The sequence below is a fragment of the Atractosteus spatula genome, chromosome 14 (assembly GCF_055471065.1).
Source record: "Atractosteus spatula isolate fAtrSpa1 chromosome 14, fAtrSpa1.hap1, whole genome shotgun sequence".
Taxonomy (NCBI): domain Eukaryota; kingdom Metazoa; phylum Chordata; class Actinopteri; order Semionotiformes; family Lepisosteidae; genus Atractosteus; species Atractosteus spatula.
Genome location: NC_142719.1, coordinates 13,550,581 through 13,563,936, shown reverse-complemented (window position 1 = coordinate 13,563,936; position 13,356 = coordinate 13,550,581). Strand labels below are relative to the sequence as shown.

General features: G+C 55.3%; 1 protein-coding gene across 2 annotated transcripts; it reads left to right on the top strand.

Moving 5' to 3' along the window:
- The first annotated feature begins 1,001 nt into the window (after positions 1 to 1,001).
- slc25a23a (solute carrier family 25 member 23a) lies at positions 1,002 to 12,366 on the top strand. 2 transcript variants are annotated; one of them, XM_088932968.1, is made up of 10 exons: positions 1,002 to 1,349; positions 2,224 to 2,350; positions 3,042 to 3,129; positions 5,095 to 5,206; positions 5,364 to 5,522; positions 7,321 to 7,485; positions 8,456 to 8,563; positions 8,933 to 9,100; positions 9,334 to 9,484; positions 10,340 to 12,366. In XM_088932968.1, the coding sequence occupies exons 1-10, from the start codon at positions 1,149 to 1,151 to the stop codon at positions 10,519 to 10,521; spliced, it is 1,461 nt and encodes a 486-aa protein (XP_088789094.1). In that variant the 5' UTR covers positions 1,002 to 1,148; the 3' UTR covers positions 10,522 to 12,366. The 2 variants fall into 2 exon arrangements, with proteins under 2 accessions (XP_088789094.1, XP_088789095.1); XM_088932969.1 differs by lacking the exon at positions 9,334 to 9,484 and having other exon boundaries at positions 10,340 to 10,531.
- The last annotated feature ends 990 nt before the right edge of the window (positions 12,367 to 13,356 follow it).

Here is a 13,356-nt window from a genome sequence, read left to right as displayed (position 1 = left end):
ACAATACAGGACATTACAGTTGACTACGGTACAGTACACTGTGGGAAATTACAGTATCCAACTGTATAGCACACTATAGTACAGTATGGAATATTACATTATCCTTCAGCATAGCGCACTACAGTATAGTATGGAATATTACAGTATCATGCTGTGCAGCACACTATAGTACAGTATGGAATATTACAGTATCCTACTGTATAGCACACTATAGTACAGTATGGAATATTACAGTATCCGACTGTACAGCACACTATAATACAGTATGGAATATTATAGTATCTTACAGTATAGCGCACTACAGTACAGTACACTGTGGGAAATTGCAGTAACTTACAGTATAGCGCACTACAGTACAGTACACTGTGGGACATTACAGTATCCTGCAGTACAGCCTAGTATTCCAGCGTATTACGGAGCCTGATATAAACACCGAACTGCCGCCCGGGGCTCAGCACACTCCGGTACACTAGAGAGCACAGTGGAGCCGCTCTCTTCCTCAATTTCACTTCTCGGAGCTGACGCCTTGAAACCTTGAGAGAGCAGGAGAGAGAGAGAGGGGATATCACGGTTTCACCTTCGGCTATTTTTTTCCGGGACGTAATCGAGATAGGCACCGAGAGGGAGGTGAACCCACAGGAATTTTGGCCGGGCAGGAGAACCGAGGCAGGCGGGAGCGGAGTGTGTCTTTCTCGGGCTGTATCGCACTGTGCAGCGCGGTTAGCAGGAAAAAGCCTTCAGGCGCACTTTCACCGGCGCTCACGGCCGGGACAGAGCCGGGTTTAGAGCCGGATTTAGAGCCAGGACAGAGCCGGCGGCGGCGCTACGCTTCCGGCCCCGGCGGGTGAGGGGCTCGGCGGCGATGCGAGTCGGGCTGCGAGTCCAGCGCCTCCCCGAAGACGCCGAGGATCCCGCCTCTTTCTCCGTTCTTCCGTCTTCTCCCGCCGGCGTGGGAAGCAGCCGGATTCGACCCCGGTTCTGCCGGCGATCTCCGGTACTGAAGTAGCGAACCGGGACTCTCAGAACAGCTTCCCCGCTCGGCCGTTTCCGCGACAGCTCGGGGCAGCTCGGAACACGCCCCAGCCCCCACCTGACCGGGTCGCGGCAGCGGGGCAGCTGTGACAGCTGGCTCGGTTCCTCCCGGCCCCATGGGCGACTCGGGGGTTCGGGCCCGGCGGTGGCGGGCCCGCTGCCAGGACTACAGCAACGGTTCCGACCCGGAGCGGGAGAAGATATGGGTCGAGCTGTTCGAGCAGCTGGACCTGAACAAGGACGGGAGGATCGACGTGCAGGAACTGCGTCAGGGGCTGGCGGCGAGGGGCATGTCGCTGGGGCGCCACGCGGAGGAGGTGAGGCAGGGGCCGGCCCACTATCCGCGACAGGATAGCTTCTTATTTTAAGACATGCGTCTCTTTCCACCCTCCCCCGCTTGTCGCTCTATTCTGGGACTCGTAAGCCCGTATTGTTTTTCTGCGGGGGACGAGAACGCACATGACGCTACCGTGATGTTAGGATACATTCCTGTTACAACAGGACAACAGGAGCTACAGTCCCAGTGCAGTAGAACAGTCCCGTTACAATAGGAGCTACAGTACCAGTGCAGTAGAACAGTCCTGTTACAATAGGAGCTACAGTCCCAGTGCAGTAGAACAGTCCTGTTACAATAGGGGCTACAGTCCCAGTGCAGTAGAACAGTCCTGTTACAATAGGGGCTACAGTCCCAGTGCAGTAGAACAGTCCTGTTACAATAGGGGCTACAGTCCCAGTGCAGTAGGACAGTCCTGTTACAACAGGAGCTACAGTCCCAGTGCAGTAGAACAGTCCTGTTACAATAGGGGCTACAGTCCCAGTGCAGTAGGACAGTCCTGTTACAATAGGGGCTACAGTCCCAGTGCAGTAGAACAGTCCTGTTACAATAGGAGCTACAGTCCCAGTGCAGTAGAACAGTCCTGTTACAATAGGAGCTACAGTCCCAGTGCAGTAGAACAGTCCTGTTACAATAGGGGCTACAGTCCCAGTGCAGTAGAACAGTCCCGTTACAATAGGAGCTACAGTCCCAGTGCAGTAGAACAGTCCTGTTACAATAGGAGCTACAGTCCCAGTGCAGTAGAACAGTGTGTCTGCAGGGCTGTCAAAGATGAGCTCAGCTGCAGGAATCTGTTTTTTTTTCAGTGCATCTCACTTTTCTCTTTCCCTGCTCCTCTCTCGCTGTCCCCCTGTCAGGAGATTGTCCGGGCGGGGGACACAAACTTGGACGGCCTGCTGGATTTCGAGGAGTTCACCCATTACCTGCGCTCACACGAGAAGGAGCTGAGACTCATGTTCCGCAGCCTGGACCGCAACAATGATGGTCAGTACTCACAGGATACTCAGCACATACTCCTGTTGTACTCGCAGGGTACTCAGCACATACTCCCGCTGTACTGACAGGATAATCAGCACATACTCCTGCTGTACTGACAGGATACTCAGCATATACTCCCGCTGTACTGACAGGATACTCAGCACATACCCCTGCTGTATTCGCAGGATACTCAGCACATACTCCCGCTGTACTGACAGGGCCATCTTTTTATGATCACACTGCATACTCATAGGAAACACACTGCACTAATTCTACTTGTACTGTACTCATCAGATACTTTAGTGTATGCTCCTAGGTTACTCACTGGATACTTGCAGTGATTAATTCTAGTGTATGCTTACACAGCACTTTGTGCCCATGTTTGACCTGCTGCGTGCTGTACAAACACTGTTCTCACTCTTAGTGGAGTTCACAGCGTATGCGTGGGAGGGCTGACAGCCTTGTCTCCTTCCCACTTGCCCACTCCTGCCCACCTCCAGCCACGCCGCTGCCCCTGGCTCCCTGCTCTCCCTGTGGGGGTCCTGGCCTCAGCCATCCGGGCCGAGCAGAATCTCATTTGGACTGTGTAGGACCGACCCCCGTCTTTGCTCCGAGCTCTCAGACTTGTTGATCCACGAGGGCGCGGTGCCAGCTCGGCCCAGCCCCTGCCTGTGCTGACAGTAGCGCTGTGTTGCAGGTCAGATCGATGTGGGTGAAATCCAGCAGGCCCTGCACAACCTCGGGGTGGACGTCACCACGGAACAGGCCCAGACCATCCTGCAGGGGTCAGTCTTGCGTCAGTGTGCAGTATTGACACAGTGCAGTGTGTCAGAGTGACAGAGGGTGACTAGTGCTGGTGTGTGGGAGGGGGTGTGCAGTGTGGGAGGGGGTGTGCAGTGTGATGTGTGCAGTGTGGGAGGGGGTGTGCAGTGTGGGAGGGGGTGTGCAGTGTGATGTGTGCAGTGTGGGAGGGGGTGTGCAGTGTGGGAGGGGGTGTGCAGTGTGATGTGTGCAGTGTGGGAGGGGGTGTGCAGTGTGGGAGGGGGTGTGCAGTGTGATGCGTGCAGTGTGGGAGGGGGTGTGCAGTGTGATGTGTGCAGTGTGGGAGGGGGTGTGCAGTGTGATGTGTGCAGTGTGGGAGGGGGTGTGCAGTGTGGGAGGGGGTGTGCAGTGTGATGTGTGCAGTGTGGGAGGGGGTGTGCAGTGTGGGAGGGGGTGTGCAGTGTGATGTGTGCAGTGTGGGAGGGGGTGTGCAGTGTGGGAGGGGGTGTGCAGTGTGATGTGTGCAGTGTGGGAGGGGGTGTGCAGTGTGGGAGGGGGTGTGCAGTGTGATGCGTGCAGTGTGGGAGGGGGTGTGCAGTGTGGGAGGGGGTGTGCAGTGTGATGTGTGCAGAGTGAGAGGGGGTGTGCAGTGTGGGAGGGGGTGTGCAGTGTGATGTGTGCAGTGTGGGAGGGGGTGTGCAGTGTGGGAGGGGGTGTGCAGTGTGATGTGTGCAGTGTGGGAGGGGGTGTGCAGTGTGGGAGGGGGTGTGCAGTGTGATGCGTGCAGTGTGGGAGGGGGTGTGCAGTGTGGGAGGGGGTGTGCAGTGTGATGCGTGCAGTGTGGGAGGGGGTGTGCAGTGTGATGTGTGCAGAGTGAGAGGGGGTGTGCAGTGTGGGAGGGGGTGTGCAGTGTGATGTGTGCAGTGTGGGAGGGGGTGTGCAGTGTGGGAGGGGGTGTGCAGTGTGATGTGTGCAGTGTGGGAGGGGGTGTGCAGTGTGGGAGGGGGTGTGCAGTGTGATGTGTGCAGTGTGGGAGGGGGTGTGCAGTGTGGGAGGGGGTGTGCAGTGTGATGTGTGCAGTGTGGGAGGGGGTGTGCAGTGTGGGAGGGGGTGTGCAGTGTGATGTGTGCAGTGTGGGAGGGGGTGTGCAGTGTGGGAGGGGGTGTGCAGTGTGATGTGTGCAGTGTGGGAGGGGGTGTGCAGTGTGGGAGGGGGTGTGCAGTGTGATGCGTGCAGTGTGGGAGGGGGTGTGCAGTGTGGGAGGGGGTGTGCAGTGTGATGTGTGCAGTGTGGGAGGGGGTGTGCAGTGTGGGAGGGGGTGTGCAGTGTGATGCGTGCAGTGTGAGAGGGGGTGTGCAGTGTGGGAGGGGGTGTGCAGTGTGATGTGTGCAGTGTGGGAGGGGGTGTGCAGTGTGGGAGGGGGTGTGCAGTGTGATGCGTGCAGTGTGGGAGGGGGTGTGCAGTGTGGGAGGGGGTGTGCAGTGTGATGTGTGCAGTGTGGGAGGGGGTGTGCAGTGTGATGCGTGCAGTGTGGGAGGGGGTGTGCAGTGTGATGTGTGCAGAGTGAGAGGGGGTGTGCAGTGTGGGAGGGGGTGTGCAGTGTGATGTGTGCAGTGTGGGAGGGGGTGTGCAGTGTGGGAGGGGGTGTGCAGTGTGATGTGTGCAGTGTGGGAGGGGGTGTGCAGTGTGGGAGGGGGTGTGCAGTGTGATGCGTGCAGTGTGGGAGGGGGTGTGCAGTGTGGGAGGGGGTGTGCAGTGTGATGCGTGCAGTGTGGGAGGGGGTGTGCAGTGTGGGAGGGGGTGTGCAGTGTGATGTGTGCAGAGTGAGAGGGGGTGTGCAGTGTGGGAGGGGGTGTGCAGTGTGATGTGTGCAGTGTGATGTGTGCAGTGTGGGAGGGGGTGTGCAGTGTGATGTGTGCAGTGTGGGGTGTGGACCAAGCCCGGAGGGAGTCTCTGTAGTTCAGTGTCTCTCCCCTCTGCTTGTGCAGGATCGACAAGGATGGCACCATGACCATCGACTGGAATGAGTGGAGGGACCACTTCCTTCTGAACCCCATCACCAACATGGAGGACATCGCGCACTACTGGAAGCACTCCCTGGTCAGTCCTGGTCAGTAGGGCTGGCCTGCGGGCCCGTCCTGACTGAGCACACACCCTTTAGCCAGTCTGTAAAGGAGGGGGTTGCATGGGGGAGGGGGGTGAACCAGTCGGGCCCGTGCTCACTCACTGACCTCCCCTGCTGTCCCTCTGCCCCCAGGTGTTGGACATCGGGGAGAACCTGGCGGTCCCAGACGAGTTCTCAGACAGGGAGCGCCGGTCGGGGCTGTGGTGGAAGCAGCTGGTTGCCGGGGCGATGGCAGGGGCGGTGTCCCGAACCGGAACCGCCCCACTGGATCGGCTGAAGGTCTTCTTGCAGGTTTGAGGAAGAGGAGGCAGGGAGTGGGAGCGGGGTGGGTGTGGGATGGGAGAGCTCCTGATGAAGTATAGTGTCAGTGACCACAGCCTGGCCATAGGAACTGGACTCAGGCAGACCTGGCTGTCCAGAGAGGACAGGCTCAGTGACCACAGCCTGGACATAGGAACTGGACACAGCCAGACCTGGCTGTCCAGAGAGGACAGGCTCAGTGACCACAGCCTGGTCATAGGAACTGGACACAGGCAGACCTGGTTGACCAGAGAGGACAGGCTCAGTGACCACAGCCTGGACATAGGAACTGGACACAGCCAGACCTGGCTGTCCAGAGAGGACAGGCTCAGTGACCACAGCCTGGTCATAGGAACTGGACACAGGCAGACCTGGTTGACCAGAGAGGACAGGCTCAGTGACCACAGCCTGGCCATAGGAACTGGACACAGGCAGACCTGGTTGACCAGAGATGTGTTGTGTTGCTGCGGGTCAAAGATGTGCAGTGCAGTGGGTCAATATTGTGTGCTGTGCAGCTGTGCGTGACGGCTGTGTTGTTGTGCAGCTGTGGAGTGTGGTGGCTGTGCTGTGTTGTTGTGCAGCTGTGGAGTGTGGTGGCTGTGCTGTGTGGTTGTGTAGCTGTGGTGGCTGTGCTGTGTGGTTGTGCAGCTGTGCTGTGTGGTTGTGCAGCTGTGGAGTGTGGTGGCTGTGCTGTGTGGTTGTGCAGCTGTGGAGTGTGGTGGCTGTGCTGTGTGGTTGTGCAGCTGTGGAGTGTGGTGGCTGTGCTGTGTGGTTGTGCAGCTGTGCTGTGTGGTTGTGCAGCTGTGGAGTGTGATGGCTGTGCTGTGTGGTTGTGCAGCTGTGCTGTGTGGTTGTGCAGCTGTGGAGTGTGATGGCTGTGCTGTGTGGTTGTGCAGCTGTGGAGTGTGATGGCTGTGCTGTGTGGTTGTGCAGCTGTGCTGTGTGGTTGTGCAGCTGTGGAGTGTGGTGGCTGTGCTGTGTGGTTGTGTAGCTGTGGAGTGTGATGGCTGTGCTGTGTGGTTGTGCAGCTGTGCTGTGTGGTTGTGCAGCTGTGGAGTGTGGTGGCTGTGCTGTGTGGTTGTGCAGCTGTGCTGTGTGGTTGTGCAGCTGTGGAGTGTGGTGGCTGTGCTGTGTGGTTGTGCAGCTGTGGAGTGTGGTGGCTGTGCTGTGTGGTTGTGCAGCTGTGCTGTGTGGTTGTGCAGCTGTGGAGTGTGGTGGCTGTGCTGTGTGGTTGTGCAGCTGTGGAGTGTGGTGGCTGTGCTGTGTGGTTGTGCAGCTGTGCTGTGTGGTTGTGTAGCTGTGGAGTGTGGTGGCTGTGCTGTGTGGTTGTGCAGCTGTGGAGTGTGGTGGCTGTGCTGTGTGGTTGTGCAGCTGTGCTGTGTGGTTGTGCAGCTGTGGAGTGTGGTGGCTGTGCTGTGTGGTTGTGCAGCTGTGGAGTTTGGTGGCTGTGCTGTGTGGTTGTGCAGCTGTGGAGTGTGGTGGCTGTGCTGTGTGGTTGTGCAGCTGTGCTGTGTGGTTGTGCAGCTGTGGAGTGTGGTGGCTGTGCTGTGTGGTTGTGCAGCTGTGCTGTGTGGTTGTGTAGCTGTGGAGTGTGGTTGTGCAGCTGTGGAGTGTGGTGGCTGTGCTGTGTGGTTGTGCAGCTGTGCTGTGTGGTTGTGCAGCTGTGGAGTGTGGTGGCTGTGCTGTGTGGTTGTGCAGCTGTGGAGTGTGGTGGCTGTGCTGTGTGGTTGTGCAGCTGTGCTGTGTGGTTGTGCAGCTGTGGAGTGTGAGGGCTGTGCTGTGTCTCCAGGTTCATGGGGCCGGTGCTCTGGGGGGGCTGCGCAGGATGAAGGTCCTGGGGGGTCTGCGTGGGATGGTGCAGGAGGGAGGGGTCTTCTCGCTGTGGCGTGGAAATGGTATCAACGTGCTGAAGATCGCCCCTGAGTCCGCCATCAAGTTCATGGCCTACGAACAGGTGGGACCTGCTGCTCTGATGCCCTGTCTCACTCTCTTCCACACTGCCTGTCTCACTCTCTTCCACACTGCCTGTCTCACTCTCTCCCTGCCCCACTCACTTCCACACTGCCTGTCTCTCTCTCTCCCTGCCCCACTCTCTTCCACACTGCTTGTCTCACTCTCTTACACACTGCCTGTCTCACTCTCTCCCTGTCTCACTCTCTTCCACACTGCTTGTCTCACTCTCTTACACACTGCCTGTCTCACTCTCTCCCTGTCTCACTCTCTTCCACACTGCCTGTCTCACTCTCTCCCTGCCCCACTCTCTTCCACACTGCTTGTCTCACTCTCTTCCACACTGCCTGTCTCTCTCTCTCCCTGCCCCACTCTCTTCCACACTGCTTGTCTCACTCTCTTACACACTGCCTGTCTCACTCTCTCCCTGTCTCACTCTCTTCCACACTGCCTGTCTCACTCTCTTACACACTGCCTGTCTCTCTCTCTCCCTGCCCCACTCTCTTCCACACTGCTTGTCTCACTCTCTTACACACTGCCTGTCTCACTCTCTCCCTGCCTCACTCTCTTCCACACTGCCTGTCTCACTCTCTCTCTCCCTGCCTCACTCTCTTCCACACTGCTTGTCTCACTCTCTCTCTCCCTGCCTCACTCTCTTCCACACTGCCTGTCTCACTCTCTCTCTCCCTGCCTCACTCTCTTCCACACTGTCTGTCTCGCTCTCTTTCCCTGTCTCACTCTCTTCCACACTGCCTGTCTCACTTTCTCCCTGTCTCACTCTCTTTCCCTGTCTCACTCTCTTCCACACTGCCTGTCTCACTTTCTCCCTGTCTCACTCTCTTTCCCTGCCCCACTCTCTTCCACATTGCCTGTCTCACTCTCTCTGTTAGACCCTTACCCACGCCTGCCCGTCTCACTCTCATACACACTCACTCCCTGTCTCACTTGCTCGCCCCCTGTCTCACTCACTCCAGATTAAGCGGGCGATCCGGGGGAACGAGGGCTCATTGAGAGTTCAGGAGAGGTTCATCGCAGGGTCCCTGGCTGGAGCCACTGCTCAGACCATCATTTACCCCATGGAGGTGAGTATGACCCTGGGCCAACAAGGAACCTGATCCTGGGACAACAGGAACAAGGAAACGGGTAGTATATCCTTCTACAGGCCCCTGTACAGAGGACAGAGTGGAGTCCCACAGGCCCCTGTACAGAGTACAGAGTGGCGTCCTATAGGCCCCTGTACAGAGTGGCGTCCCACAGGCCCCTGTACAGAGTACAGAGTAGCGTCCTATAGGCCCCTGTACAGAGTGGCGTCCCACAGGCCCCTGTACAGAGTACAGAGTGGCGTCCTATAGGCCCCTGTACAGAGTGGCGTCCCACAGGCCCCTGTACAGAGTACAGAGTGGCGTCCCACAGGCCCCTGTACTGGACAGTGTCTCTCTCTCTCTTTCCAGGTCCTGAAGACCCGTCTCACACTGCGGCGCACTGGGCAGTACTCGGGAGTGGCAGACTGTGCACGGCAGATCCTACGCAGGGAGGGCCTGCGGGCGTTCTACAAGGGCTACTTGCCCAACATGCTGGGGATCATCCCCTACGCAGGCATTGACCTGGCAGTGTATGAGGTCAGTGTGCTGTAGTGTCCAGTCAGTGTGTCTGTCTTAACCCTTCTCTCTCAGTGCAGTGTTAATGTACTGTAGTGTCCAGTCAGTGTGTCTGTCTTAACCCTTCTCTCTCAGTGCAGTGTTAATGTACTGTAGTGTCCAGTCAGTGTGTCTGTATGAACCCCTCTCTCTCAGTGCAGTGTTAATGTACTATAGTGTCCATTTGAACTATTTTACCATTGTGTTTCTCACAGACTCTTAAGACAGCTTGGCTACAGCGATACAGTCTGGGCTCTCCTGACCCAGGAGTCCTGGTTCTGCTGGGCTGTGGCACTGTATCCAGTACCTGTGGCCAGCTGGCTAGCTATCCCCTAGCATTGATTCGAACCCGCATGCAAGCCCAGGGTAAGGCTATGTGTATCTCAGTGCAGTGTTAATGTACTGTAGTGTCCAGTCAGTCAGTGTGTCTGTATGAACCCCTCTCTCTAAGTGCGGTGTTAATGTACTGTAATGTCCAGTCAGTCTGTGTGTCTGGATGAACCCCTCTCTCTCAGTGCAGTGTTAATGTACTGTAGTGTCCAGTCAGTGTGTCTGTATGAACCCCTCTCTCTCAGTGCAGTGTTAATGTACTGTAATGTCCAGTCAGTCTGTGTGTCTGGATGAACCCCTCTCTCTCAGTGCAGTGTTAATGTACTGTAGTGTCCAGTCAGTCTGTGTGTCTGTATTAACCCCTCTCTCTCAGTGCAGTGTTAATGTACTGTAGTGTCCAGTCAGTCAGTGTGTCTGTATTAACCCCTCTCTCTCAGTGCAGTGTTAATGTACGGTAGTGTCCAGTCAGTCAGTGTGTCTGTATGAACCCCTCTCTCTCAGTGCAGTGTTAATGTACTGTAGTGTCCAGTCAGTCAGTATGTCTGTATGAACCCCTCTCTCTCAGTGCAGTGTTAATGTACTGTAGTGTCCAGTCAGTCAGTATGTCTGTATGAACCCCTCTCTTTCAGTGCAGTGTTAATGTACTGTAGTGTCCAGTCAGTGTGTCTGTATGAACCCCTCTCTCTCAGTGCAGTGTTAATGTACTATAGTGTCCAGTCAGTGTGTCTGTATGAACCCCTCTCTCTCAGTGCAGTGTTAATGTACTGTAGTGTCCAGTCAGTCAGTGTGTCTGTATGAACCCCTCTCTCTCAGTGCAGTTTTAATGTACTGGAGTATCCAGTCAGTCACAGTGTGTCTGTATTAACCCCTCTCTCTCCTTCTCTCTCTCAGCCTCTGTGGAGGGGGGTCCCCAGCTGTCTATGCTTGGCCAGTTCAGACACATCGTGTCACGGGAGGGGGTCCCCGGCCTGTATCGTGGCATCGCGCCCAACTTCCTGAAGGTCATCCCAGCTGTCAGCATCAGCTATGTGGTGTATGAGAACACCAAGATCGCTCTGGGGGGGGCATCTTAGACTGGGGCTGGGTCAGGAGGAGGGAGGAAGTGGAGGGGGGAGTAGAGAAAGGGAGGGCTGGGGAGGGGGGTGGAGAGAGTTGGAGGAAGAGGAGGGCATGTCCCAAGGAGGAGAGCAGAGGGAGGAAGAGGAGAGAGAGGGGGTCTAAGTCAGGAAGAGGAGAGTGTATGGGCCCGTCAGTGAGATGTGGGAGGTTCTGGGGATGTAGAATGGAGGGATGAAGGGGGAGGGGGTGCTCAGTTTGGCGTATGCACACCCCTGCAGGTCCTGTCTTTGCCTGGGGACTGCATGGCAGTTACCTGTGTTTCCACTGTCAGCATGGGGGTCACAGTGACAGTCTGGCTGTCAGTGTGGGGGTCACCAGGAGGCCACGCAGCCAGGTTCACACCTCTAAATCTGAATTCCTACCGTCACACTCCGGCCGTGGGCCAAGGCATCCTGGGATAGCGCTCTCGCAGACCGTGAGAGCGCCATCAGTGACTCAGATCCTGAGGCCTGTGTGTGTCTGTGTGCACGCGTGTGCTGTATTGAAATGTGAAAAACCTCTCCTTTTCTTTGTATATATTATGGGAGAAGGAGACACTAAACTACAGTTCCCAGCATGCTGCCCTCCTGCGGCAGCTCAGGGATTGTCTATGTAGAACTGAGGTGGTTACGTCAGGTCAGGCCAGTCATATATTTTTCCATCCCAGAGCCGTCATGGTTCCAGGTACGAGCCACTTTACCTGTTCCAAGCCTTCTGTTTTGAATGTGATTGGGTTTCTTATAGTGATTTGCTTGGTTTTATTTAGGGATACACCTCCATTTATGTTGTTATTTCCATAGATTACAGTCTGTCGAGAGCTCTACACTCCTGCAGTACTGCACTGACCGCGCAGACCTGCTCCTTGCCCTGTGTGGACTGCGCAAGCCTGCTGCTTCCACTGCACTGACTGTGCAGACCTGCTCCATATACTGTGCTGACTGCGCAAGCCTGGTGCTTCCACTGCACTGACTGCGCAAGCCTGCTGCTTCCACTGCACTGACTGTGCAGACCTGCTCCATATACTGTGCTGACTGCGCAAGCCTGGTGCTTCCACTGCACTGACTGCGCAAGCCTGCTGCTTCCACTGCACTGACTGTGCAGACCTGCTCCATATACTGTGCTGACTGCGCAAGCCTGCTGCTTTCACTCACTGACTGCCCAGACCTCTTCCATATACTGTGCTGACTGTGCAAGCCTGCTGCTTCCACTGCACTGACTGCGCAGACCTGCGCCATATACTGTGCTGACTGTGCAAGCCTGCTGCTTCCACTGCACTGACTGTGCAGACCTGCTCCTTGCCCTGTGTTGACTGCGCAAGCCTGCTGCTTCCACTGCACTGACTGCGCCATATACTGTGCTGACTGTGCAAGCCTGCTGCTTCCACTGCACTGACTGTGCAGACCTGCTCCTTGCCCTGTGTTGACTGCGCAAGCCTGCTGCTTCCACTGCCCTGACTGCGCAGACCTGCTCCTTGCCCTGTGCTGGCTGCGCAAGCCTGCTGTGCTCCTTGTACTGCGCCGACTGCACAGGCAAGCTCTTACCTCTGCTCTCTGTGAGAGAAACCCTGGGGAGCTTTAGACAGTCATGGTACTGTACCAAACTATGGTGTAAACGTTGGCGACGACAATGGAGGAGGGAGAGAAGGAGGGGTGAGAGACGAGGACAGAACTGTCTGTATCTGCTGTAGAAATCACCTCACTGCTCACTACTGATGATTTTAAGTGACTGAGTCTGAGTTACTGATGGTTCCTGTGTGGTAAATCTGTATATGTGATTGTATACTGTATATAGTACGCTACATATAAATACATATTTAAGGCACTAAGGCTGAATGTATTTTATAAGCATTATTCCTCTAATGATTATTATCAGGATTGCACTTGAGTGCAGGATTGCAACAGGAATATACGGTTTGAAATCTGTCTGTTTCTTTTGGTGGGGCAGGGGTCAGGAGCCCTGATTTGTCTGGCAGTTCTACTGTTCACTGTTTACAGATTGTGCAGACTGTTTCCAGTCTGGCTGTCAGTATGGGGGTCACAGACAGTCACTGTATACATACAGGGGGCGCTGTCTGCACGCCCACTATGCAGTGTCTTGCAGACCCCAGACATGTGCGGTCTGTAGACAGGCAGGGGGCGCTGTCACAAAGCGCATTTGAAGCAGCCAAACATTTTTTTGGAAAAAAGTTGGAAGTGTTTCTCCTTCATTGCATGACAGAAACAGCCAGAATATTTTTAGGATTATTTTTTTAATGTGAAAAAGATCTGATAGTGAGATGTTGCAATCACAAAGCTCAGGGACAGGCTGAACTGCTGTTCATTACACTAATAACACTCCTCCACACACTCCCCCACAGTTTTATTGTCAGTGATGATATTCCCCTGTTTATTATTACACCAGGGCCTGATGTCAGTGACAGTATTCCCCTGTTTATTATTACACCAGGGCCTGATGTCAGTGACAATATTCCCCTGTTTATTATTACACCAGGGCCTGATGTCAGTGACAATATTCCCCTGTTTATTATTACACCAGGGCCTGATGTCAGTGACGATATTCCCCTCTATTATTACACCAGGGCCTGATGTCAGTGACAATATTCCCCTGTTTATTATTAGACCAGGGCCTGATGTCAGTGACGATATTCTCCTGTTTATTATTACACCAGGGCCTGATGTCAGTGACGATATTCCTGTTTATTATTACACCAGGGCCTGATGTCAGTGACAATATTCCCCTGTTTATTATTACACCAGGGCCTGATGTCAGTGACGATATTCCCCTCTATTATTACACCAGGGCCTGATGTC